This window comes from Rhinopithecus bieti, unplaced genomic scaffold (assembly GCF_001698545.2).
Source record: "Rhinopithecus bieti isolate Rb0 unplaced genomic scaffold, ASM169854v2 scaffold_20891, whole genome shotgun sequence".
NCBI lineage: Eukaryota > Metazoa > Chordata > Mammalia > Primates > Cercopithecidae > Rhinopithecus > Rhinopithecus bieti.
The window spans coordinates 412,790-436,497 of record NW_016810137.1 but is presented as its reverse complement, the minus strand read 5'-3'; the positions used below and the strand labels follow the sequence as shown (position 1 = coordinate 436,497).

General features: G+C 44.3%; 1 protein-coding gene across 1 annotated transcript; it reads left to right on the top strand.

Moving 5' to 3' along the window:
* Positions 1-2,360: 2,360 nt before the first annotated feature.
* Positions 2,361-21,852, top strand: NRIP3 (nuclear receptor interacting protein 3). The gene is made up of 7 exons (XM_017891431.1): positions 2,361-2,711; positions 14,085-14,246; positions 14,733-14,815; positions 16,522-16,661; positions 17,916-17,968; positions 18,082-18,176; positions 18,491-21,852. The coding sequence occupies exons 1-7, from the start codon at positions 2,538-2,540 to the stop codon at positions 18,504-18,506; spliced, it is 723 nt and encodes a 240-aa protein (XP_017746920.1). The 5' UTR covers positions 2,361-2,537; the 3' UTR covers positions 18,507-21,852.
* The last annotated feature ends 1,856 nt before the right edge of the window (positions 21,853-23,708 follow it).

Below are 23,708 nucleotides of genomic sequence, written 5' to 3'. Positions count from 1 at the left end.
TAGTGTTCCCAAGGGGATCTAGCTGTGAAAAGAGCCCCTTTCTTCTGTCAGGACATCCTCAGCAAAAAAGGCTGCAGGACTGAGCTGAGCAGCCTGAAGAGTGGGGATTCCAACTCCCCCCAAGAGTGTCTACCTGCCTGGCTTCCTCCCTGAGGAAAGTCACTGTCCCAGCCCAAGCCCTAGGGGCCCTCACTGTTGGACCTGTCCTGACGCTTTGCCAAGCTCAGAGGCACCTATCCTAGATAGACAAGGCAAAGCTGTCTTTCACTGTTCCCTGGATGACCCACACCTGGAGGAGTTATCAGGCAGGGATCCAGGTGATGGGACAGAAGGGGCCAGGGCAGCCACTGTTGTTCACTGCTGGAAGTGTGCCAGGGGACTGGAAGGTGAGCAGCAATCCCACCTGTCTCCTAGAAACCCTGTCCTCCGTGTGTAGGGGAGAGTAGGGGGTGGGCACACAGGGAAGAATCCAGCCCTGGGGCTTCCTTGAAGCCAAGTGAGCAGCCTTCTGGATTTGTTTTCCCCCAGTGTCTGAAACTGGGGCAAGTGTTGAAGGCAGAACAGAGGAAAAGCAGCAACTTCATGAGGTCAAACCCAGTCTCTCCAGATCTAGGTAGTCCAGTACAGGTTCTGGGAGTAGATGCCAGCTTTACCACTTGATTTCTTTGGTATGACCTTAACTTTTTGCCATTCTTTCACTAGTATTTATTGAGAATCCTCTGCATATTAGGGCATCAATGCTAAGCAAAAAACGGATTCAGTCACCTTCCTGGAGGTTCCAATCAGTGGGGAAGACAAATTAAACAACCAGTACCCCCCTACCCCTACCCCCATAGAAAGTGAAATGCCCAAGAGATACATAGTATATAATTGGAGAGACTTCACCCTCTCTGGAAGGTCAGAGAAGGCTTTCCTAAAGAAATGATAATGGAGCTGAGGTCTGGAAGAAGCATAGGAGTTTCCTGAAGAAAGTAGGAGGGGACACTGCACACAGAGGGAACAGGACAGTCAAAGGCAGGCCATTTGGCAACAGGTGACTGGAAGGAACTGGAAGAAGGGCTATGAGGCTGAAGCACAGAGTGGATATGCAGGGTCTAGGCAGACCATGCAAGAATGTGGGTTTCTCTTAGAGCAACAGGAAGCCTTTTGAGGTGCTCTTAGCAGGGAAGTGAGATGATCACACTTATTGTTTGAGAAGATTACTCTGGCAGCACAGTGAACAACGGATTGGAATGGAACCAGGGAGCATTCAGAAGGCCAGATAGAAGGTATCAGGTATTTGCCTGTAAAATGGGGGTGATGAGAATACTATCTTACAAGCTGTTGCCAGGATCCAATGAGATACTACATTTTAAGTGTCTATTCCAATACCTGGCACATAGTAAAGGCCCAGTAAGCGTCGATATTGTTACTTTTATCATTGGTTGTTTGCTGAGTGCACATATTTCTCATCCAGGTCTGCTCCTGTGTGATGGGGTGGAGGGGGTTGTTGTGGTTTCCAGAATGGAAACATGGTTTGTATCAAATCACAATGTCGAGACCAGAATCCAGGATGCCTGAAGCCTGATTAGAATGGCTTAAAAGTACCTATTCAAGAAGAAAAACGGGTTCCAATCGCTCCTACTAAGGACGCTGGAGGGACGGTGAACGATTATTTAGATGCTAAGCCCTAGCACTTGAGAAAAACAGGTGCTTCTCTGGTCGGAGAGCAGATGTAGGGCTCGCAGCCGCGTGCGCTCCCGCGGAGGCGGGGGAGCCCTCGCCACTCCCCCGTCCCACGCCCGCCCGCGGGCTTCCGACCGCACCTGCTCCCCCGGCTCGGAAACGCGGGCCGGGTGCCCGGCTGCAGGTAGAGGGTGCCCGGTAGAGGAGGTCCCGAAAGGCTCCTCCACACCCTGCCCCCTCCCCAGTCACGTGGCCCGGTGGGTGGGGACCGACCTGAAGTTGGAAAAATCCCGACAGCTCCCAACTTTGGAGGGAGCCGCCAGTCCTCCGGGCCCGGGCGGTGGGCGCTGGAGCCCCGGCTGGCGGCGTGGAGGTGCGTTTCCGAGAAGCCGAGCAGCGGCGCGGGCGGCGGGACTCGAGGCATGGCCCGGCTGTCGGTTATCCCCGGGTCGGCCACGGTGTGGACAGGTAAGCAGGGACCCGCGGCCAGCGGCGGAGATGGCCGGGGCTGCCAGGGCATCGGGCCCCAGAGCCCACACCTGTCCAAGGGATGCCGGGCTCCCACGCAGGAGGGGGCGGTTGGGTGAAGAGGCCGCGGTGGATTCTCGGCCCGCCGAGTAACTCCCACCAGCGCCGCCTCCTCCTCTCCTGTTTTGCCACCGGGTGAGCAGAGCACGCGGGACGCCAGGGAGCCGCGCGGGGCGTGGACTCTGTGCCGGCCCCGCCCCCCGCGCGCGCACTGGCTGCTCCACGCGACGTCACACTCGGCTATAAAAGGCGCGGCGCGGGGCCCTTGCGGCGCTGGAAGAGCTTGAGCTCGAGGCTGAGGCTGCTAGGGAGCCGCGGGCGACCGGGCCGCCGGCGCCTCAAGGATGTTTTACTCAGGGCTCCTCACTGAGGGCGGCCGCAAGGAGACCGACATGCGGGAGGCAGCGTCGCTGCGACAGCAGCGCCGAATGAAGCAGGCAGTGCAGTTCATCCACAAGGACTCCGCCGACCTGCTGCCCCTGGACGGCCTCAAGAAGCTGGGCTCGTCCAAGGACACGGTGAGCCCCCGCCGCCGTTCTTGCCCCGGCCCCGGCGGCTTCGCGCCCGCGGTCTTCCGAGGCCCGGCCGTTGCGGCTTTCACTGAGTCACGGCCCGGCCCGCAGCTGCCCTTGGCTCGCGGTCGCTGCGTCGCGGATTCCTCCCCTTCCAGCACCCCTGCTGCGGTTTCGGTGGGGATTCCGTCCTAGCTTTTCTAGCTCGCCCTCCCCTCAGCTGTACCTCCTTCCTGGATGTCTCCTCTCCAGAAGAAGGAAGAGGTCCTGCCCTGCCCTCTTGCCCTCGGGTCTTCTTTCTCTCCCCTTATTCTTAATACCGAATTTTGTTCATGGGGCTTGTGCCTCCTACGCTGTGTGGCTGGTTCTATGACCCAGACAGAGGTGATTCCTAATGGCTTCGTGTGAGGGGGAAAGAAGTGGAAAGGGATTTTTTTTTGACAGTTGCCAGATCCAGAGGATTTTTGTTGAATCCATTGTCCCCCTATGCAAAATCCACTTCTCTAGTTTTGGTCCTATGTACCTTTGACCTTCCATCCTGAGTGGGGAGAGAGAAAAGGGGTCGAATGTGAAGGTTTCCTGAACCCCCAACATCTCTTCATCATTCTCTTCTCTTCCAGCCCCGCCCCCAAAGAGTGGGTAGAGGGAGGAAGCCAGGCTGCTCCATCTTACCAGCCAGCTAATGTGTGCATTTGGGGCTGGGGTGGTTGCAGTCTTTTTTTCTAGCACGGTTTTTCTTGGCATTAAGTAGAAGCACCCCAGGACCGGGGCCCTGGGGTCAAAAATGGTACTGTCCTCTTTCTATAGAATGAAAGGGTGACCAATATAAAGAACTGTATCTGTCATCCCTCAGCCTCTGTAGTGGTCCTGGGCCAAGTTTATGTTTAACTTTGTAGTTTTATCTGGAGTTTTCTTGTAGTTTGATTACTTTCTTGAATTTCACAATCGCTTTGTTCATTTGGGTGGTAATGTATGAAACACTAATTAAACGTCTTTTAACAAATGAAGTGGGTGCTCTGCATAATTTTTCTAGTATTTTTTATTTTAAGCTTTTGAAATGTTTAATTTTGGATGTGGTTGTTAGCTCTAATTCATTGAAATTGCCATTTCTGGCCCCAGGAGGGCAGAGCTTCTGCATCCATTTCCTTTTTTTTTTTTTTAATTTAACAGCTCTAATGACACACAGGTACCAGTATAATTCTTCTCCTCCCTGCCATTAGTTGCTTCTGTGCAGGGTTTGTCTACTTCAGTTATCTTGCTCTGTTTTTTGAAAGTTGTGTTTTTTCGTTTTGCTTTGCTTTTTGCACAAGCCACAGGATAGTTTCCCTGATTTATGCTAACCCAGAGTGATGAGTGATTGAAATGTGCTCCTGCAAAAGAGGTAACTCTCTTTTCCCTTCTTTTACTTTAAAGCAATCTTGATTCATTTAACAAATCAGGTTCGAGAAATATTCTTTCCTTCAGGCCAAATAATCCTATCTTAGTTCCTAGAATGCTCATCAATCAATAAAGAAGGACGTATTATATTAAGAGAAGAATTAAAATATGGAATTTTTAAATGCCGGATTTGGTTGTCCCTGGTTGTCAAGGAGTCTCCTAGCCCTGAGAGCTACCTTAGCTTCCTTCTGCCTAGGATTTCTTATACTACTTCATGCTGTGTATGAATTCCATCCACTTTTCTGACTCCAGTCTGTCTCAGTTGAGTCACGAAGGGCTGATACCATAGAGCACAGGCAGCAGGCTGCAAAGAGGAAGGAGCCTCAAGAAGCAGGATATTGCCTTGAGTATGACACATACACATGGCAGTTGACTGTGAGGCTCTGAATCATGGTTCATGCTTTCTGTGCCCCACCGTCACGGAGTTGATTTCCCTCTCTCACTGTTTTCACACCTACAGTATACAAGTGATTGCACAGAACAGCCAGATTACAGAAACCGAGGCAGACTGAGGTAGGGCTAGGAGAGCCGCAAGCACTGGGGTGAGGCAGCATGCTTAAATTCTTGGAACTGTTGTTGCAGCCTCAGTACAATCTTAGAAGTGACCTTAGAAGTACATTATTATTGTTTTACTTTATAAATATATCTGGGATAGACTAATGTTGACTCAATTTTCTCTCACTGCAAGGGAAATTTGGAGGATGCTAAAATTAATTGAATAGTTATTACTTGAAGTAGTTTATAGTATAATCTCGACAGAAGGGGTCCAAGAAAAGGGAGAGGATAGCATCAGAGGGAGATAAGAGAGAGGAAAAATTAGTTGTAATTGACTTTTGGGTTTGTGAAGGTTGTAGGTTGTTTTTCCTCGTACTAGTAACCGATATTTAAATTATACTGCTGGGATTTCTGAATTATCTACCTCTTACTCTGCTGTTTCTGTAATGTTCACTGCTTGATCAGAAGGCAACCACAGGAAATCAAAGGGGGTCATGTTGTTTTGGCCCCAGGAAAGTGCCTTTGCCTATTTCTGTGTATATGGAGTTGGCTGATACAAAGTCTTCTGTGGAAATTATATTTTTGTCTGGCCCTTTTGCTTTTATCCTTTTATCTTGTATTGTTCATTCTGTATTAGATTAAGAACTAAAACCAGAGATATGAGTGAGTAATATTATATTTGATTTTTTTTTTTAAGAGACAGGTTCTCACTTTATTGCCCAGGCTGGAATGCAGCTGCAGTCACATCTTACTGTAGCCTCGACCTCACAGGCTAAAGAGATCCTCCCATCTCAAACTCCTGAGTAGCTAGGATTACAGGTGCACACCACAACACCAGTCTAACTTTTGTATTTTTTGTAGAGATGGGATTTTGCCATATTGCACAGGCTGGTCTTGAACTCCTGGTCTCAAGTGATCTGCCCACTTTAGCCTCCCAAAGTGCTGGGATCACAAACATGAGCTACCACACCCAGCCCTGATTTTTTTTTTTTTTTTTTTTAAACTCGATGAAGCTGGAGAAAACATCTCCATTCTTGTAAATTTGCCTGTTGTGATTTATCTTGTTTTAGCTACCAGGTTCATTAAAGTTTTCTCATTGTGCTAAGGACTTTTAATTTTAAAACAGTCATGTTATGTGATAAAGTGCTGTCTTTCCTAAATGATATTATACTTACCTGTATGCATTAGGCCATATTCTTACTTGTCTGGCAATAGAGTTTTTCTTCCCTACATATGATTGCTTCTGATCAGAGCTAAATGCTTTTTCAAAACTGACTAGAATTAGGAATGAGGCTGGGGGAAAGATGGTTGAACACAGTAAAGCAAACTTACCATAAAATACCTGAACAGAATCTGTCTATTGGAGCAGGTCTGTGTGGTATGCCCTATAGATTAGCCATCCATATCACCACATTAAATTTTTATTTAATTTTTTTTTTTTTTTTTTTTTTAGAGACACAGTTTCACTGTGTTACTAGGTTGGTCTCAAACTCCTGGCCTCAAGCAGTCCTGCCTCAGCCTCCCAAAGTGCTGGGATTATAGGCATGAGCCAGTGTACCTGGTCAGTACTATGTATCTTGAAAAACAGGACAGCCCTTGGAAAGCCAGTATGTCAATAAACAAATGAGAACCACTTAACCACATTTATAAAACAGTCATAGACTGGGGATACAAGTAGTACAAACTCTTTAACATACAAATATTGAAGGGATTCTGAAAGAAAGAATTCAATGATGTTAATCAAGAAAGGCTTTTTGGCTGGGTCTGATGGCCCACACCTGTAATCCCAGCACTTTGGGAGGCCAAGGTAAGTGGATCACCTGAGGTCAGGAGTTCGAGACCAGCCTGGCCAACATGGTGAAACCTCATCTGTACTAAAAAGGCAAAAATTAGCTGGGTGTGGTGGTGCACGCCTGTAGTCCCAGCTACTCAGGAGGCTGAGGTGAGAGAATTGCTTGAACCCAGGAGGCGGAGATTTCAGTGAGCCAAGATTGTGCCACTGTACTTCAGCCTGGGAGACAGAGTGAGACTCCATCTCAGAAAAAAAGAAAGGCTTTTGAAGAAAGAAGGGGTAGAGATTTCTTTCAGTACCATGTCAAGAGCTGAGGATATAGCTGAAATCAAGACAGTCACGGTCCCTGCCCTTGTGCAGTTAACATGCTAGTAGGGCAGGGGTGAAATATAAACAAGTAAATACACAAAATAATTATGTATTTATAATTGCTATGAAAGAAATAGTGAGATTTGTTAGTAACTAAAGAGGTGACCTACCTACTTTAAGTTGTATGGTCAGGGAAGGTATCTGTGAGGAAATGATATTTGAACAGAGACCTGGAAGATAAGAGGGACCTAACTATTAGAAATGTTAGGGGAAGAACTTCAGGCAGAGGGGACAGCCGGTGCAAAGGGATTGGAATGGGAGAGGAATTTTGAGCAAGGAAGTGAGTGTGGATGGTGTTGAATCTGAATGAATAAAGGGAGAGTGGTTTGTATATGGAAGGAGAGGCAAGGACCAGTTGGTACAGAGCTGTATAGAGAAGGGTAAAAAGTTTGGTTTTTTTCCGAACAACAATGAGATACCATTGAAGGGTTTTGAGTAAAGTACTGTGTTATCTGACTTATGTTTTAAAAAGCTTACTCTGGTTTCCATGCAAAGAATGGACTGGAGAAGGGTAAAAGAAGAGGCAGAATGCAAGTTAAGAGGCTGTTGCAGTACAGATAAGAAATTACAGTGGTTTGGATTAGATTGGAGGTAGTAAAGATGGGGAGAAGCAGATCAATTCCAGGTATGTTTCACAGTACAATAGCACTTTTGATGGAAGGTCAGGAAATGAAAAAATCAAGAATGGATGTATGGTGGTGCCACTTACCAAGGTTGTTGGAAAGGAATTAACCCAACATGTTAAAACTGAACAAGACTTTGGAGCTCAAACCTCTTTTATTACTGATCAAGAGAGTAAGGTTTAGAGAAAAGTAATGCTCATAGAGATTAGTGATTCACCCAAGGTAATATGTGACAAGTGGTAATTTGCTGAAAGCAGAAAGCTTTCATGGAGTAATAATTTAAAAGATGAGATTGGGAAGGAGGATGAGTGGTAGTGGAAGGTCTTGAATGCTAAATCGAGGATTTTTCTTTGATTCGACTAGCAAGAGAACCACTGTAGGGGAAGAGGACCATGAAAGTAATGTTAGGAGATTGCTTGGGCTTAGCAGTAATAGTAAATGAAGAAGAAAATAAGAGGAGGCAGAATTTCACTCACTGACATAGGGAATAAGGGAGAATGTGCAAGTTTTATAGAAAATATCAGTGGGATAAGTTACGTTCGAAGTGCCTGTGGAATGTTTAAGTAGAGAAGTTCAAAAAGGTAGTTGAATCTATGGGTCTAGAATTGAGGTGACATCTGGACATGAGATAGAGTCATCATCATAAAGGTAGTAATTTATGCAATGAAAACAGATAAAATTGCCCTGGCAGTATATGTGGAGTGACAAAGGACCAAAGATAGAGCAATGAGGAACACTAATATTTAAGAAATGAACACAGGCAAAGGAACCAGTGAAAGAGACAGGAACAGAATAAACAGGTGGTTTTAGAGGCCAGTGGAGGAGCATTTCAGGATAAATAAAATGTTGAGTTTATTGCAGCATTGTTTCTAATGGCAAACATATGGAAATAATCTAAATGCCCATTAGTAAATAGTTAAGGTATGTTTATACCACAAACTTGTCTGTCAAGGATTTGCTGTTTTAAAATGTAGAAACTAGGGCAGACCTAAGAAAGTAGATGCTAAGCTGGTTATAAGATAACCTGGTATTAGACCTGCCTAAGTTACATTGTGTGCGTGCACATGCTTTAGTTTTTGCATCTGGCAGACACTGTTAGTTGGCTAAATCATCACCCATTCTTAGCCCTTTTCTGTATGCCTGACTCCTCTATAGAGATTATAAAAGCTAAATTATCTCCCAATGTCTGCTAAAGTTAGGAGTGGCTATATGAGTTCTGACCAAGAAGATATGGGCAAAAAACTGCCGAAGGAACTTCTGGGAAAGCTTTTCCTTTTCTGATAAAAGCAATTGATGATGTTAGAGTAGTCCTTCCTCCTTTCTCATTTCTTGAATGTAGATATAATGCCTGGAGCTGGGGTATTCATCTGTGACCATGAAGGAATGTCCAAGAGAATTACAGAGCCAATAGCCCTGAAGTTGTTAAGCTGCTGAGTTAGTATCAGCAGCTTCTATCTCTAGACTTCTTGTTATGTGAGAGAAATAAATCTCCATTTAAACTGCTGTAAGTTGGCTTTTCTTGTGGCTGAACTCTTTTCTGCTACATGGGGTATATTTTTATTTAAAATTTTTTAATGTAAATAATTTAAAACTTAAAAAAATTTAAAGCTGTTGCTTGTGTTAGGGATCTCCATATCTCCAAGTAAATTCCAAGTAAATGGTGATACTGCTATTTCTTAATTAACTGTTTTCATCACTGTCTAGTCTTACTTGTCTTACTTTTTTTTTTTTTTTCCCTGAGACAGAGTCTCCCTCTGTTGCCCAGGCTGGAGTGCAGTGGCACGATCTCAGCTCATTGCAACCTCCACAGTGAGTTCAAGTTATTCCCTTGCCTCAGCCTCCTGAGTAGCTGGAATTACAGGCACCTACCACCATGCCCGGCTAATTTTTGTATTTTTAGTAGAGATGGGATTTCACCATGTTAGCCAGGCTGGTCTCGAACTCCTGACCTCGTGATCTGCCCACCTTAGCCTCCCAAAGTGCTGGGATTACAGACCTAAGCCACTGCACCCGGCCTCAGATTTTTGAAGGCATTATTCTATTGTCTTTTAGCTTTGATTGTTACTGTTGAGTAGTCCTATACTATTCTGATTCCCAATCCTTTGTATTTTTATCATCTTTTTCTCTTTGGAATCTTGTGGGATCTTTGTCATCCATGCTATTCCAAAATTTCACAGTGATGTGAAATCTTGATGTGGATCTTTTTTCCTTCATTATGGTAGGCTCCATGTGGGGCCTTTCAATCTTTAAGCTCATGTCCTTCAGTTCTGGCTTAGTATGATACCCCACACTCCCCTTCAGCTGTTCTCGAAACCTGAAAGCCTAGCCAAGCTATCAACTAATCAGTCTTTTTATTTACTCTTACAAGAAGAGTAAACTTTTGGCATTCTCCCCAGTTCTCTGGGTCAAGTGAGAGTCTTATGAAGAAGACTTTAGTCTATTTCCAACCCTAATTGTATCCATCAACTGTAGAGGTTCTGATACCTCTAACCCCTCAGCCTTTTAGTTTCAGTAAGACAACTGCTTTTACAGCTAGATGCAAATATATAATAGCTCAAACAAAATAGTTTCTTTTTTCTTTTCTTTTCTTTTTTTTTTTTTTTTTTTTTGTGAGATGGAGTCTCGCTCTGTCGTCCAGGCTGGAGTGCAGCGGCACTATCTCGGCTCACTGCAAGCTCCGCCTCCCGGGTTCACGCCATTCTCCTACCTCAGCCTCCTGAGCAGCTGGGACTACAGGCGCCCGCCACCACGCCTGGCTAATTTTTTGGATTTTTAGTAGAGACGGGGTTTCACCGAGTTAGCCAGGATGGTCTCGATCTCCTGACCTTGTGATCCGCCCGCCTCGGCCTCCCAAAGTGCTGGGATTACAGGCGTGAGCTACCGCACCCGGCCTATTTTTTCTTAAGTAACAGTATTAGTGGAAAAGTCAGCAAGACAGCCTCTTCCATATAGTCCTTTAGAGACAGTAGCTCTTCTGTCTTCAACATGTGGCCTCTGAGAAGGTTACCATAGTGGTCATCTCCACTGCAGCCAGTCGGAAGAGGAAAAGAATATGGAGAAGTATGCACAGGAGATTTTTATGGGCCAGGCATAGAAATGGTGCGTGTCACTTCCACTCACATTCTATTCTGTAGAACTCAGTCATATGGCTATGCCTAACCGCAAGGAGGGCCAGGAAAGAATCGAGGTATCTTCCTATGAAGAAGAGGAGAACAAGGATTTTAAAGAGCAACTGGCAGCCTCTGCTGCTTCAGCTCTCTGTGAAGTGAAATGGTATAAAGCACTTAGCTTTCTCTAGTCCAGGTCATTATTGCTGCTTTTCTGCCTGCTATTGAGATTCCAGAATTTTGTCAACATCTTTTTTTTCTTCTTTATCGTTCTTTTTGTTTTGTGGGTTTAGGACTTATTCTTTTACTGTCATTTTAGTGAAATTTTGACTGGAAGCAGAGGTAAATATGCAGCTATATTATTACTTAAGTTATGTAGGCATAGTAAAATGACCAGAGAAAAACATCTCTGAGGTTCATATGGGTTTGTTGGCTGTAAATTTTCTATTCCTGAACTATATTATTAATACTTTTTGGTTATCAAAGAGAATGAAAAGAATTATGTATAGTGACATAGAAAATGCCTTTTTGTTTTTTTGAGACGGAGTCTTGCTCTGTTGCCCGGGCTGGAGTGCAGTGGCCGGATCTCAGCTCACTGCAAGCTCCGCCACCCGGGTTCACGCCATTCTCCTGCCTCAGCCTCCTGAGTAGCTGGGACTACAGGCGACTGCCACCACGCCTGGCTAATTTTTTGTGTTTTTAGTAGAGACGGGTTTCACTGTGTTAGCCAGGATGGTCTCCATCTCCTGACCTCGTGATCCACCTGCCTCAGCCTCCCAAAGTGCTGGGATTACAGGTGTGAACCACCGTGACCGGCCAGAAATTGCCTCTTATATGTTAAATGAAAATAGAAAATTTCAGAACAGTTTTATAGTATGTTTATTCTTTTATATGTTTATAAATGTATTAATATTTTTTGAAAGATATACTTCTAAATTTAATGGTCATTATTTGTCAGGAGTGGGACTGAGAAGGGTTTGAGAGATTGGGGAGGTTTTTGCTTTTAATTTTATTTATTTATGTATTTGTTCATTTATTTATTATTTTGAGATACAGTCTTGCTCTGTTGACCAGGCTGGAGTGCAGTGGTACGATCTAGGCTCACTGCAACCTCAGCCTCCTGGGTTCAAGCGATTCTCCTGCCTCCCCGTCTCTAGTCGCTGGGATTAAAGGTGCGTGCCACCACGCCTGGCCAATTTTTGTATTTTTTCTTTTAGTAGAGATGGCGTTTTGCAATGTTGGCCAGGCTGGTCTCAAACTCCTGACCTCAAGAGATCCGCCTGCCTCGGCCTTCCAAAGTGTTGGGATTATAGGTGTGAGTCACCGTGCCTGGCCTTTGCTTTTTATTTTATATATTTCAGTGATACTTAAATATTTTACATTGAGCATGTGTTTGAACCTTTTTTGGTTACTAAAGAACAAGTAAAGGAACAGTCAGCAGGGCCAAATTCACTAGAAAAATCTAGTAAAATTAAGGCTGAAAATGTCTACTGTATTTGGAAATCAGAGGTCATTATTGGTATGGGATAAGAAGTGATCTCAGTGAAGGAAATATGGGATATCAGGAAATAGATGTCATGGTTTAGGCTTTTTTAAAAAAGACCATTCCAGATAAGGAGGGTGATTAAAGGAGGTTGTAGAGTCAAGGCAGCAGGATCTGATGTTTTGTAGAGGAGTTTTCTCCCCAATATCTAGGAACTTTTAGTATGTTTTATAACTTGTGGAAGAAGAATCCAGTAGAAAGAGAGGAAAATACAGAAAAGGGATGAATTCAAGCAGAATGATTTCAGAACTTCCATTGTTTGCCTCATCTCTCCACTAATGATTAGGCTCCTTTGCAAGATTAAGAACCAGATACAGTGTTTAGCAAGACCAATGTAGGAAGACATCCCCAAACTTTAGGTAAGAGGGCTTTGTTTAGATGGTCTTTGAAACTCCTTCCAGTCTTCACTTCTACAGGTCCAGTTTTATCTGAGTAGGTCCTAGATGTAAGCACGGATATAACAGAAACAAACACCCTGCTTTAGTATGGCTTGAGCTAGGAATCCAGTCTTACTGGTGAGAGAGATTTGAATGAAGCATTTTTGTTTCTTTTGAGAAGCAAAGCATTCTCCCAGTGTTGCATCAGAAAATCTGACAGAGTTAGCACTTCCTCCAGCTCCTTGTCAAGCTAAGAAGCTCTCATTTTCTTTACAAGTGCCTCTCCCTCCACTTTTCCCAAAGATACCAATTTAGAATGTGCTTTGCCAAGAATCAGTGTATTTCGGGAATCCATTTCTTCATCTCACTAGGGTTACAATGAGTCATGGCTGTGACTCCATTCTTCCTTAGGAATCTGAAAGGTGGCAGATACTGAAGACCTCCAGTGCCAGCCCCTCCCCTTGAAAGGTTCTAGGCTCTGGGCTTCTAAGAGTGACTTCCTTCCCCATAGAATCAGAGTGTCATCTGGTATATGTTAGATAGAAACTTGGGGTGAAACACTCTCCTTTGAGGGATTTTAGGTGAAACACTCTTCTTTGAGGGATTTTAAATGCTGTTGTACCTGGGCATAAGATATTTGTGTATACAGATTTCTCCAGTCAAAGGATTTCTTTTCAAGAGATATCTTAAATTTTCTGGAGGCTACTTTGAATAGGAACAGTGGAGCATGATTATATCTGCCCTAGGAACTCTCCTAAGCTCTATCAAAGTGCAGACTTAAACTCACACTTCTCATTCTGCTTCTTAACATTAGGCATCTTGGCATGCATACAAGGTCTAATTAAGTCTCCTGCTTCTTGGTCGGTGTCTTCCCCCTTCATACCTCCACTTTTGGGCCATTGAAGGGAAGGGAAATGGATGATAAGATAGGGCAGGAGAAACCAGTGTTTTGAGGTCCAGAGGATGCCAGCAATGATGATTCTTACATGTTCTGTCAGGTTTCAAAGTGTGTCTGCTGAGAGGCTTGCTCAGCAAGTGTGAATTCCTGTCTTTTCACCCTATCCACCCATGGAGAGCCAGCCCACAGGAGAACCAGCCACTAAGGTATCTGCAGGCTGCATCTGAAAGATAAGAGAGTGAGACTTGACACAGAAGTAGGCAGAGCTTTTGAATACCGATGTTAGCTAAGTTTCTTCAGCCTATGAAAATGAGCTGCCGTTTCTATAGGGCAGTGATTTGCTGTCACCTGGGAACATACAGAGATCACTTATTCTAGACTAAGACCACTTTTCCCTTGAAATGCTCTTGTAAGGGGAAGAAAGGTAACAGGCCTAGGTTAGTCCAAATAACAAGGGCCCTCAGTTCTCTTAAGCCCTAGAATATTTATCGGCCCTCTCCACATTTCCCAGTGTCATATCTTGCATTTTCATTCATTCAGGGTGGCCTACTGCAAATTGGTTTATGGTACCTGCTCTGACAATACCAGTGAAGTCCTCACTTGAAGGAAGTATAAATGAGAAACAAAGGTAGAGCTCAGTTATGGGAGGCTCCTTCATTATTTTTATGGTACCTGGGGGACAATGGGAAAGAGGGATGTGGCTTGTCACTAAGAAGTCTCTGCTTTCTGTCCCTCAAGCAACCCCATAATATTCTGCAGAGGCGCCTCATGGAAACCAACCTGTCTAAGCTCCGAAGTGGCCGTGTCCCTTGGGCCTCTAAGACGAACAAACTCAATCAGGCTAAGTCTGAGGGGCTAAAGAAGCCTGAGGAGGATGACATGATTTTGGTTTCTTGCCAGGTAATGTTCTGAGAACAGCTTTTCCAGGGTTTTCTGGAAAGTAGGATGTGGGACCCTCTCCCCCTGACTTTATAGAGTATGGGTCTCATGGAATTCATAAGTAAGTTTTAAAAGGGCCACTCTATGCAACACTGGAAGTGTATGCGGCATTTAGTATGCACGTGTGTCTTCATGGGAAGAAGGAACAAAGCTTTCATCGGATTTACAAATGGGTATGTGATTAAAAAAAAAAGTTTAAGAGCTATTTGTTATATGGCACAGAACATCTAGAGTTTTTTGGGGGATCTCTGTCAGCCCTGGATTCAGCAGGAACAAGAGCCAGTCAAAGGCAGACTTAGCAGTGGGTAAAGATGGGACACTATAACCCATAATTGGGAGGATGCCCTCCAACCCTGCCTTTCATATGACATCTGCTGCTTGCTGTCTGCATCTCCTTTCCCTTCCGCTTCTCTGGCTCTTGTTGAACAGTACATTTCCTCCCCACAGTGTGCTGGAAAGGATGTGAAAGCCTTGGTTGACACAGGCTGCCTATATAATCTCATCTCTTCGGCCTGTGTGGACAGATTGGGGTAAGTAGCCACTTGTGCTGAGTGGAACTTAGATGTGAGTGTACTCTTCGCTTGACTCTATTTTATGGTTAGAGATGGTGAGCATCTCTACGGCAGCTCAAAGAGAAGTATGCAGAGTTCAGATCTCAGCTGGAACTGGAGTCCTTAGTAGAGGGGAGGAGTGGTGGTTTATCAGGCAAGTGGAGAAATCAGTGAGCATGGAAACCTTTGGCTTTCTGTTAACTCCTCCTATTAAGTTTTGAGCAAAGACCTCTGAACTTGAATGAGAGAGCCTGAGACCTCTGGCTCATTGTGTGCCCTGCCCTGATCCACTAGACAGCAAATTAAAAGGAGCTGTCCTGTTGGTATACTCCATCTAGATGAATAAAAGTAGGGATGTGGATGGCCTCAGCTTACTCAGAGTCTCTGGAGGATGCACTGCCTGTCCGCAAGAAACATCCATCAGAACTGAGAATAGGACTGCAGCTGCCACTGCGCCTGGGCCTGGGCCTGGGCCATCATAAAAATGATTAGCCAGTAGTTTATTTTGTTTGTTTTGTGTGGTGGAGCCTCACTCTCTTGCCCAGGCTGGAGTGCAGTGGTGCAATCTCGGCTCACTGCAACCACCGCCTCCTGGGCTCAAGCGATCCTCCTGCCTCAGCTTCCTGAGTAACTGGGACTACAGGTGTGCATCACCATGCCTGGCTAATTTTTTGTATTTTTTGTAGAGAGGGGGTTTTGCCATGTTGCCCAGGATGGTCTTCAACTCCTGGGCTCAAGCAATCTGCCCGCTTCAGCCTCCCAAAATGCTAGGATTACAGGTGTGAGCCACTGCACCCAGCCCTGAGCTTTTTATGTGGTGAAAAGATGAAGTATAGTGCAACATGATGGTTCCAGAAAGACTAATATGTCCTGGTGCATAATTAGGCAGCAGACTGCCATGATTCCAGAGGAATTAATAACCATCTGTAAAACTGCAATTATTTTTCTTTTGGATGGGCTGTAACATCAAAAGAGAGGAAATAGAGGAAAGCAGAAGTATTGGCACAGAAAGTCCATAATTAAGTATTTATCCACCAACCCATAATAGCTCTGGTGCTAGCTATTACAATCAGCTTACGTAACATGTGAAACCTTGGTACTTTTTCTTTCCTTCCTCCCCTGCACAGACAAGTTAAATTAACAAGGATTTTCTCCGTGATATTCCTTGCTGATACGAATATCAGTGCACTTACCAAATAAGTACTTGCCTCCACTAACATTATAGTCTAAGACAGACTGATGAAGACAGAATGAAATAGAAAGGACAATGAGAAAATTAGACATTGAACAAAGCACCTTCTAAAATTAGGATTAACCTGACTTCTCTGGTATCTGTTACTCACAGATCGGTAAAAGGACATGTTAACTCAATTGCCTCACACAATGGTGGGGACAGTAGGATACAGAATAGGATTCTCTGAATATGTTAGTTCCCCTGTCTTCACCAATAGACATAAGTGATGTAAGGTTTTTGAGAACGGGAGATGAGTTTTAGTGTTTTATATCCCCCTGGCATGTTTAGGACAAAGTGCTGAAACAACAAATGTAGGATGGCTAGCACTTTTCAGTAAATTAATCCCAGGAGATCCCTGGAGAATTCCAGTTGTAGGTCAGAAAGTACGCATTGCAGGATTCTATCAGGAATCTCTGTCAAGGGGATTTTGGTATCTTCCTTTTTGGTGCAGACTCAAGGAGCTTGTCAAATCCCACAAGCATGAAGGAGAAAAGCTTTCTCTACCCCGGCATCTCAAAGTAGTGGGCCAGATTGAACACCTAGTGATCACACTGGGCTCTCTCCGCCTGGACTGCCCAGCAGCTGTGGTTGGTAAGCAGAATTGAGGGCGGGACCTATGGACCCTAACTTAAACCCTCTCCCTACCCCCAACAAAACCTCATGAGATCTCATGCCTGTAAATACTGACTTTTTCAAAATGGTTCCCATTTTTCTGTACTATAGATCTTGTCCCAATTTTTGGTCTCCAAAGTACTAGATGGGCCCTGAGCTACATTCAAGACATGTTGAGAATCAATCAGTAAAACAAATGTGGAGGTCAGATAAAAAAAATTCAAGGAGCAAGAGGCGAGCACAGTGGCTCATGCCTGTAATCCCAGCACTTTGGGAGGCCAAGGTGGGCAGATCACCTGAGGTTAGGAGTTCAAGACCAGCCTGACCAACATGGAGAAACCCCATCTCTACTAAAAATACAAAATTAGCTGGGACTGGTGGCGCATGCCTTTAATCCCAGCTACTTGGGAAGCTGAGGTAGGAGAATTGCTTGGACCCGAGAGGCGGAGCAGAGATCGCACCACTGCACTCCAGCCTGGGCAACAAGAGTGCAACTCCATGTCAAAAAAAAAAGAGCAAGAAAACACATTTTTATGTACAGGTGAAAATGTCCCCTGAGAGCTTTCCATGAACTAGAGACAGAGCAACTTACTCCTTTGCCATAAATCCCTTGATAATTTCCCACCACTTTCCACACTTCTCATACATTTTATTCTTGACTACTCCAAGTTATTGGTCTTTGTCTAAAGACCTTTGCCCTTTAGAGTAAAAAAGACCTGAGTTTGCATCTTGGCTCTATTGCCTTGTAACTTTAATGATCTAGGAAAATTACTTAATACAACACAGGCTTGACCACGTGCGGTGGCTCACGCCTATAATCCCAGCACTTTGGGAGGCCAAGGTGGGTGGATCACCTGGGGTCGGGAGTTTGAGAGAAGCCCGGCCAACATGGTGAAACCCCGTCTCTACTAAAAATACAAAAATTAGCTGAGTGTGGTGGTGGGCGCTGGTAATCCCAGCTACTCAGGAGGCTGAGGCAGAATTGCTTGAACCTGGGAGGCAGAGGTTGCAGTGAACTGAGATTGCGCCACTGCACTCCAGCCTGGGCAACAAGAGCAAAACTCCATCTCAAAAAATAAAAAAGTAAAAATAACAAAAAAATAAAAATAACACATGCTCAATATATGCTTATTGGATGTTATTGGGTGGATGGGTGGAACCTAATAGTGATTAGGCTGACTTCTAAGCAAGCGTGGAAATGGCTAAATCTTAATCATCTTTTTGTTTTATTAGATGACAATGAGAAAAACTTGTCCCTTGGTCTACAGACTCTCCGATCTCTGAAGGTAAGACTGACTCCTCTTACCCCTTGATACTTCCTCTCTGAGGCAGGTATCCTCTTACACAGGAACTCATAGTGGTATCACTGACAAGTTACCAGTGATTCTCCTGTTTTCAGTGCATCATAAACTTGGATAAGCACCGGCTGATCATGGGGAAGACAGACAAGGAAGAAATCCCTTTTGTGGAGACAGTCTCTTTGAATGAAGACAAGTGAGTGCCCAAGTGGATCAGATCAAGTCACATCCATTTGTCATGAGCTGCGAGCAGGGCGGTGGTGGTTCTTAGACAGGACATGGGGTTGTATCCTGTCTTTGGCTTTCAGTTATACTACAGATCTACCCTTCCCCACACCCAGAGTTCACCATCCCATAAAAGTCTGTAGTGCACACATCAGAGTGAGCAATGGTCATGTCACACAGAGTGGTAGGGAAATGAGTGGCTTTGAAAGCAAAATTTTACTTGCCTTCAGCTTAACTTTTTCTGAATATGGCATTATTTCTTCTGATATTTATTTCTCATTTCAGCACTTCAGAAGCATAACTACAGCCTGCAGCATGTCTGCACATGTGCATACACACCGGGTTGACAGATTGAGAAAACTGGGTTTGAACCAAATGCCGTAGCAACTTGCTGTGGACCAAGTCCTTCCATTTAATAGAAGCTCTAGGGGCTCCTTCCCATTCAGACCTCTCTAGACTATAGTCTGTGCTTAGAGATCTTGTCTGGTTATAGCCATTGTTTTTTACTCCTTTGATCACTTAATTTATAGACCTTTTTTGACACTGCCAGTCTCACTTGTGGCCTATTTCTCTGCTGCTTCCAGGAATTTGCTTTTATTAGTCAAGTATAGGGGCTGCCAGGTTCTGTGTCTCCATAGATATATTTGCTTCTTTTCCTATAGCTAAAATGTATAATAAACAGGAACCTGACCTTTACCTCCTTTCAGCTGTTTCAAACAGGTGCCAGGATACCTATGTCTTGGAATTAGAGTTTCTTCAAATTGATTAATTGATTTCTCAAGTATGGATTACATGAAAGAGCCCAGGGACATCATCTATTACAGTTTAACTCTTTCGTTTAAAGGTCCAGAGAGGCAAGTGAATTGTCTAAGTTCATATATTAGGTCAGTGACTGAAGGGACCGAGAACGCAGACTTGATTTCCAAGCTAAGGCTCCCATGCTGCCTCATTTGTATTCAAGCCTTTAACAGGAGGGCAAAGAGGTGAGAATGTGTTTTAAAAAAAAAAAAAAAAAAAAAAAAAAGGCAGAGCAGGGGAGGAATATGCTCTGGAGATGGATGCTAGGATGATTTGGGTAGCTCTCCCTCCTGTGTGCCAAGCCCACTAAAAGTTCCTTGCCCCAAACTGTCACATTTAGGCCCTCATCTTGGTGCCTAAAAACTGAGCATACAAAGATGAATGAAATGGTTTCTCATTGTGAACCTCTTGGAGGAAAGGAGGAACCACAGACAGAGGAATATTAATCCCTCTCTGAGATGGAATTGAAGGCTTAAGTAAATCAGAGTGTCACTGTCAGATGTTGATTACTCCCAAGATTCAATCAGCATTTCTGCCTATCCTGTTATGTGTCTGCCAAGGACTTAAGTAGCTGGAAACCAGAAGTAGAGAAAGTGGGGGGGTGGGGAAGAGCAAGGCCAGAACAGAAGGGAGTTGAATGAATAGAATCAATTGGTGGAGAGGCCTACCTAGATAAACCTTTCTGGGAGGTAGGGAATGACATTTTCAGGCAAGGAATTGAGATGTTCATTTCTGTCCTGGTACAAGGAAAGAGGCAGAGCAGGAGCCAACAATGTTAAAGACAACTTTTTATAACTGCCCAGTATTTCCTGACCCCTCTCAAAGGTTGGGGAGAATACAAGGTTTCTTGAAGTTTTTGATTGGGGTGTCACATTAGGCATGCAGGTGTCTGTAATGGAATCTCCCTTTCAGTTTGGTCATAGAAGTGCTTGGACGAGTCAGAAAAATAGCTAGCTGTGGATATCCCTTTAAGATATTCCCAAGTCTACCCTGCATCATAGCAGTAGTTCTCAGTGTTTTTGTTTAAAGGATCCCACTTTGAACTTTGCCAAGTACTACCAACTACCTTGTCTGGTGTTCAGCAACTGCCCCTACCAAACAACTCTTTGGAACTCTGAATGATTTGGGCCTCACAAGCTCCCTAAAGGCTAGGAACTTGGTGACCATCATTTGAACAACTAGGCAGCCATACTGCAGTCAGTTGTCATGGGGTCATTCCCTAGGCCCCCCTCCTATCAGCCTCTACCTAAGGAAGCTAGATAGAAAGCTAACCACAGCCACAGTTGGGAGGCTACATCTAAAGCTCAGCAGGGGTGATCCCAGGGTTACCAGCCTTCAGCACTCCCTCTGGCAACACCCCATTCTCCTACCTAGTGGGGACATGTACCTTTCCACTGAAGCCTCTCCATGCTCCTTCCCTACCTTTCACGGCAGTACTTTGGCCTGCCTCTTACCCTGGTACAAAGTTGAAGTAAAGTTCACCCTTTACTTCCCTACTTGAAAGTTCTACTCTGAGCCTTAACTCTTGGCCACAGTGAGGCATGCTGAAGTTTCCTTCTGGTTTATTCTTTTTTTTTTTTTTTTTGAGACGGAGTCTCACTCTGTCACCAGGCTGAGATGCAGTGGTGCAACCTTGGCTCGCTGCAATCTCCACCTCCCGGGTTCAAGCTATTCCCCTGCCTCAGCCTCTGGAGTAGCTGGGACTGCAGGTGCATGCCACCGCACCGGTTGTTTTTTTTTTTTTTTTTGTATTTTAGCAGAGTTGGAGTTTCACTATGTTGGCCAGGATGGTCTTGATCTCCTTACCCCGTAAGGAGTATCTGCCCACTTTGGCCTCCCAAAGTGCTGGGATTACAGGCCTAAGCCACCGTACCCGGTCCGTTCTGGTTTATTCTTATTTGGATTCCAATTCCCCATGGACTGCGTGAGGCCAGGAACTCTCAAGTTCTGGAAAGATATGACTGCTTCTGGCCCTTTGAGTTTATGATGATATGGTATCGGGGATGATTAGATAACTTTTAGTGATTCTTCTGGCCTCTGAAGATTAGTCAATAATTTTCTAGTTTTGGAATTGAAATAGTTGGGGTGAACTCAGCTTTAGATATAATCTCATTTAATGCAGTCAAAACATTTGAATTTTCTAACCAAATAATTATGTTTTAAATCCCAGGCTTGATAGAGGCTCCGAAAAATGTCTTGAGACAATTATGGGAAGTCTTGAGCTTCATTCACTTTCTTTAAATGCCTCCAAGTTGATTACTCTCCTAGCCCACATCTTCTTGATATGCATGAGGAAGCACTGGGTCTAATTTTTTGGGGCTGGGAAGGTAAGAAGGTGAGGTCAGTTTTTCCCAGGAATCCTAAAAAATTCTGGTACCTTAGATTGAGGGTGTGGGAGAAAGGGTGTCTACCCATGTCATAGTTCTGAAAATAGGCAGTAGCATGAAGTACCAAACCTGTCTCATTCCTTATTAGATGTCTATCTCAAATACAGGGAGTTTGAAAAATGTTGTTTTTATCATTTGATATTTCCATGCCTGACTCATTTGGGAAAATAACGTTTTCTGACTTTTTTCTATTTCCTTGCCCTGCACAGACCCTACCTGGTACAATTTTCTATTTCTTAGCTCAAAGTGTCTAAACAATGGGTTGCCTGGTATGTCAGCTGCCCTCACTCTTGTGTAATAGAAATATATTTCCAGGCTGGGGACGTGGAGGAGGCGAACTGGATTCCTCTCTCCTCCTGTTGCCGGGCCTCTCTGCATTGGCACTTTATCCTTTCAGTGTTTCTGGCTGTGTTGGGTTTATTTGTGAGACTGATGTAACAATAAAGTGAAATCTTCCCCTCTCTGTGGTTGTCTAACAAAGTTTTTGTGTCAGGGCCCCAGTCTGGAAGGTAGGGGAGACCAAGTACAGTCTAATTGCATCAGCATTTTTCTCTTAGGATCTTCTGTTCCTCCATTGCTACTGGCCCTTCAGGTGTCTCTTATTGACTGTATGTCGAGCAAATTAGTGAACCTCACTGAGCTTGGTTTTGTAATCTATAAAACAGAAGTAATAAAGGTGCTTATCTCACAGTGTCAAATGAGAAAATCCATATAGAGTGGTTGGCATATGGTAGTCACTCAGAGCTTCATATACGGGAACAATCTTTTATGGTGGGCCAGTCAACAGTCTGAGAGAACACTTCTAGAAAAGGAAATATAGCTGGACACGGTGGCTCACACCTGTAATCCCAGCACTCTGGAAGGCTGTGGCTGGAGGATTACTTGAGCCCAGGAGTTCAAGACCAGCCTGGACCACATAGCAAGACCCCTTCTCTACAATTAAAAAAAATTTTTTTTATTATACTTTAAGTTCTAGGGTACATGTGCACAACGTGCAGGTTTGTTACATATGTATACATGTGCCATGCTGGTGTGGTGTACCCATTAACTCGTCATTTACATTAGGTATATCTCCTAAAGATACCCCTCCCCCCACCCCCTCCCCGCAATAGGCCCCGGGGTGTGATGTTCCCCTTGCTNTCTTCTGTTCCTCCATTGCTACTGGCCCTTCAGGTGTCTCTTATTGACTGTATGTCGAGCAAATTAGTGAACCTCACTGAGCTTGGTTTTGTAATCTATAAAACAGAAGTAATAAAGGTGCTTATCTCACAGTGTCAAATGAGAAAATCCATATAGAGTGGTTGGCATATGGTAGTCACTCAGAGCTTCATATACGGGAACAATCTTTTATGGTGGGCCAGTCAACAGTCTGAGAGAACACTTCTAGAAAAGGAAATATAGCTGGACACGGTGGCTCACACCTGTAATCCCAGCACTCTGGAAGGCTGTGGCTGGAGGATTACTTGAGCCCAGGAGTTCAAGACCAGCCTGGACCACATAGCAAGACCCCTTCTCTACAATTAAAAAAAATTTTTTTTATTATACTTTAAGTTCTAGGGTACATGTGCACAACGTGCAGGTTTGTTACATATGTATACATGTGCCATGCTGGTGTGGTGTACCCATTAACTCGTCATTTACATTAGGTATATCTCCTAAAGCTATCCCTCCCCCCATCCCCTCCCCGCAATAGGCCCCGGGGTGTGATGTTCCCCTTGCTGTGTCCAAGTGATCTCATTGTTCAATTCCTACCTATGAGTGAGAACATGCCGTGTTTGGTTTTCTATTCTTGTGATAGTTTGCTGAGAATGATGGTTTCCAGCTGCATCCATATCCCTACAAAGGACACAAACTCATCCTTTTTGATGGCTGCATAGTATTCCATGGTGTATATGTGCCACATTTTCTTCATCCAGTCTGTCACTGATGGACATTTGGGTTGACTCCAAGTCTTTGCTATTGTGAATAGTGCTGCAATAAACATACGTGTGCATGTCTTTATACAATTTTTTAAAAAAATTAGCCAGGAGTGGTGGCGTGCACCTGTAGTCTCAGCTACTCAAGAGACTGAGGCAGGAGGATTCCTTGAACCCAGGAGGTCTAGGCTGCAGTGAGCCATGATTGAGCCACTGTACTCCAACCTGGGCGACAGGGCAAGACCCTGTCTCAAACAAACAAAAGAAATATTTTTAGTTCAAACAAATAGGAGAGGTTTGGGAAGGGAAAGGGTTGAATGAACCTTAATGTATAGTTAAAGTCATTATCCAAATGGCATCTCAAATAAATGTATTTTCAAGATAATGGAAACTTTTAAGTAT

Bases quoted from the DNA above. Each gene is read 5' to 3' on its own strand.
- NRIP3 (XM_017891431.1), top strand. From the start codon at position 2,538: ATGTTTTACTCAGGGCTCCTCACTGAGGGCGGCCGCAAGGAGACCGAC. The intron at 14,247-14,732 runs GTAATGTTCTGA...TCCTCCCCACAG, and splicing joins TGATTTTGGTTTCTTGCCAG to TGTGCTGGAAAGGATGTGAA. The intron at 17,969-18,081 runs GTAAGACTGACT...TCCTGTTTTCAG, and splicing joins AGACTCTCCGATCTCTGAAG to TGCATCATAAACTTGGATAA.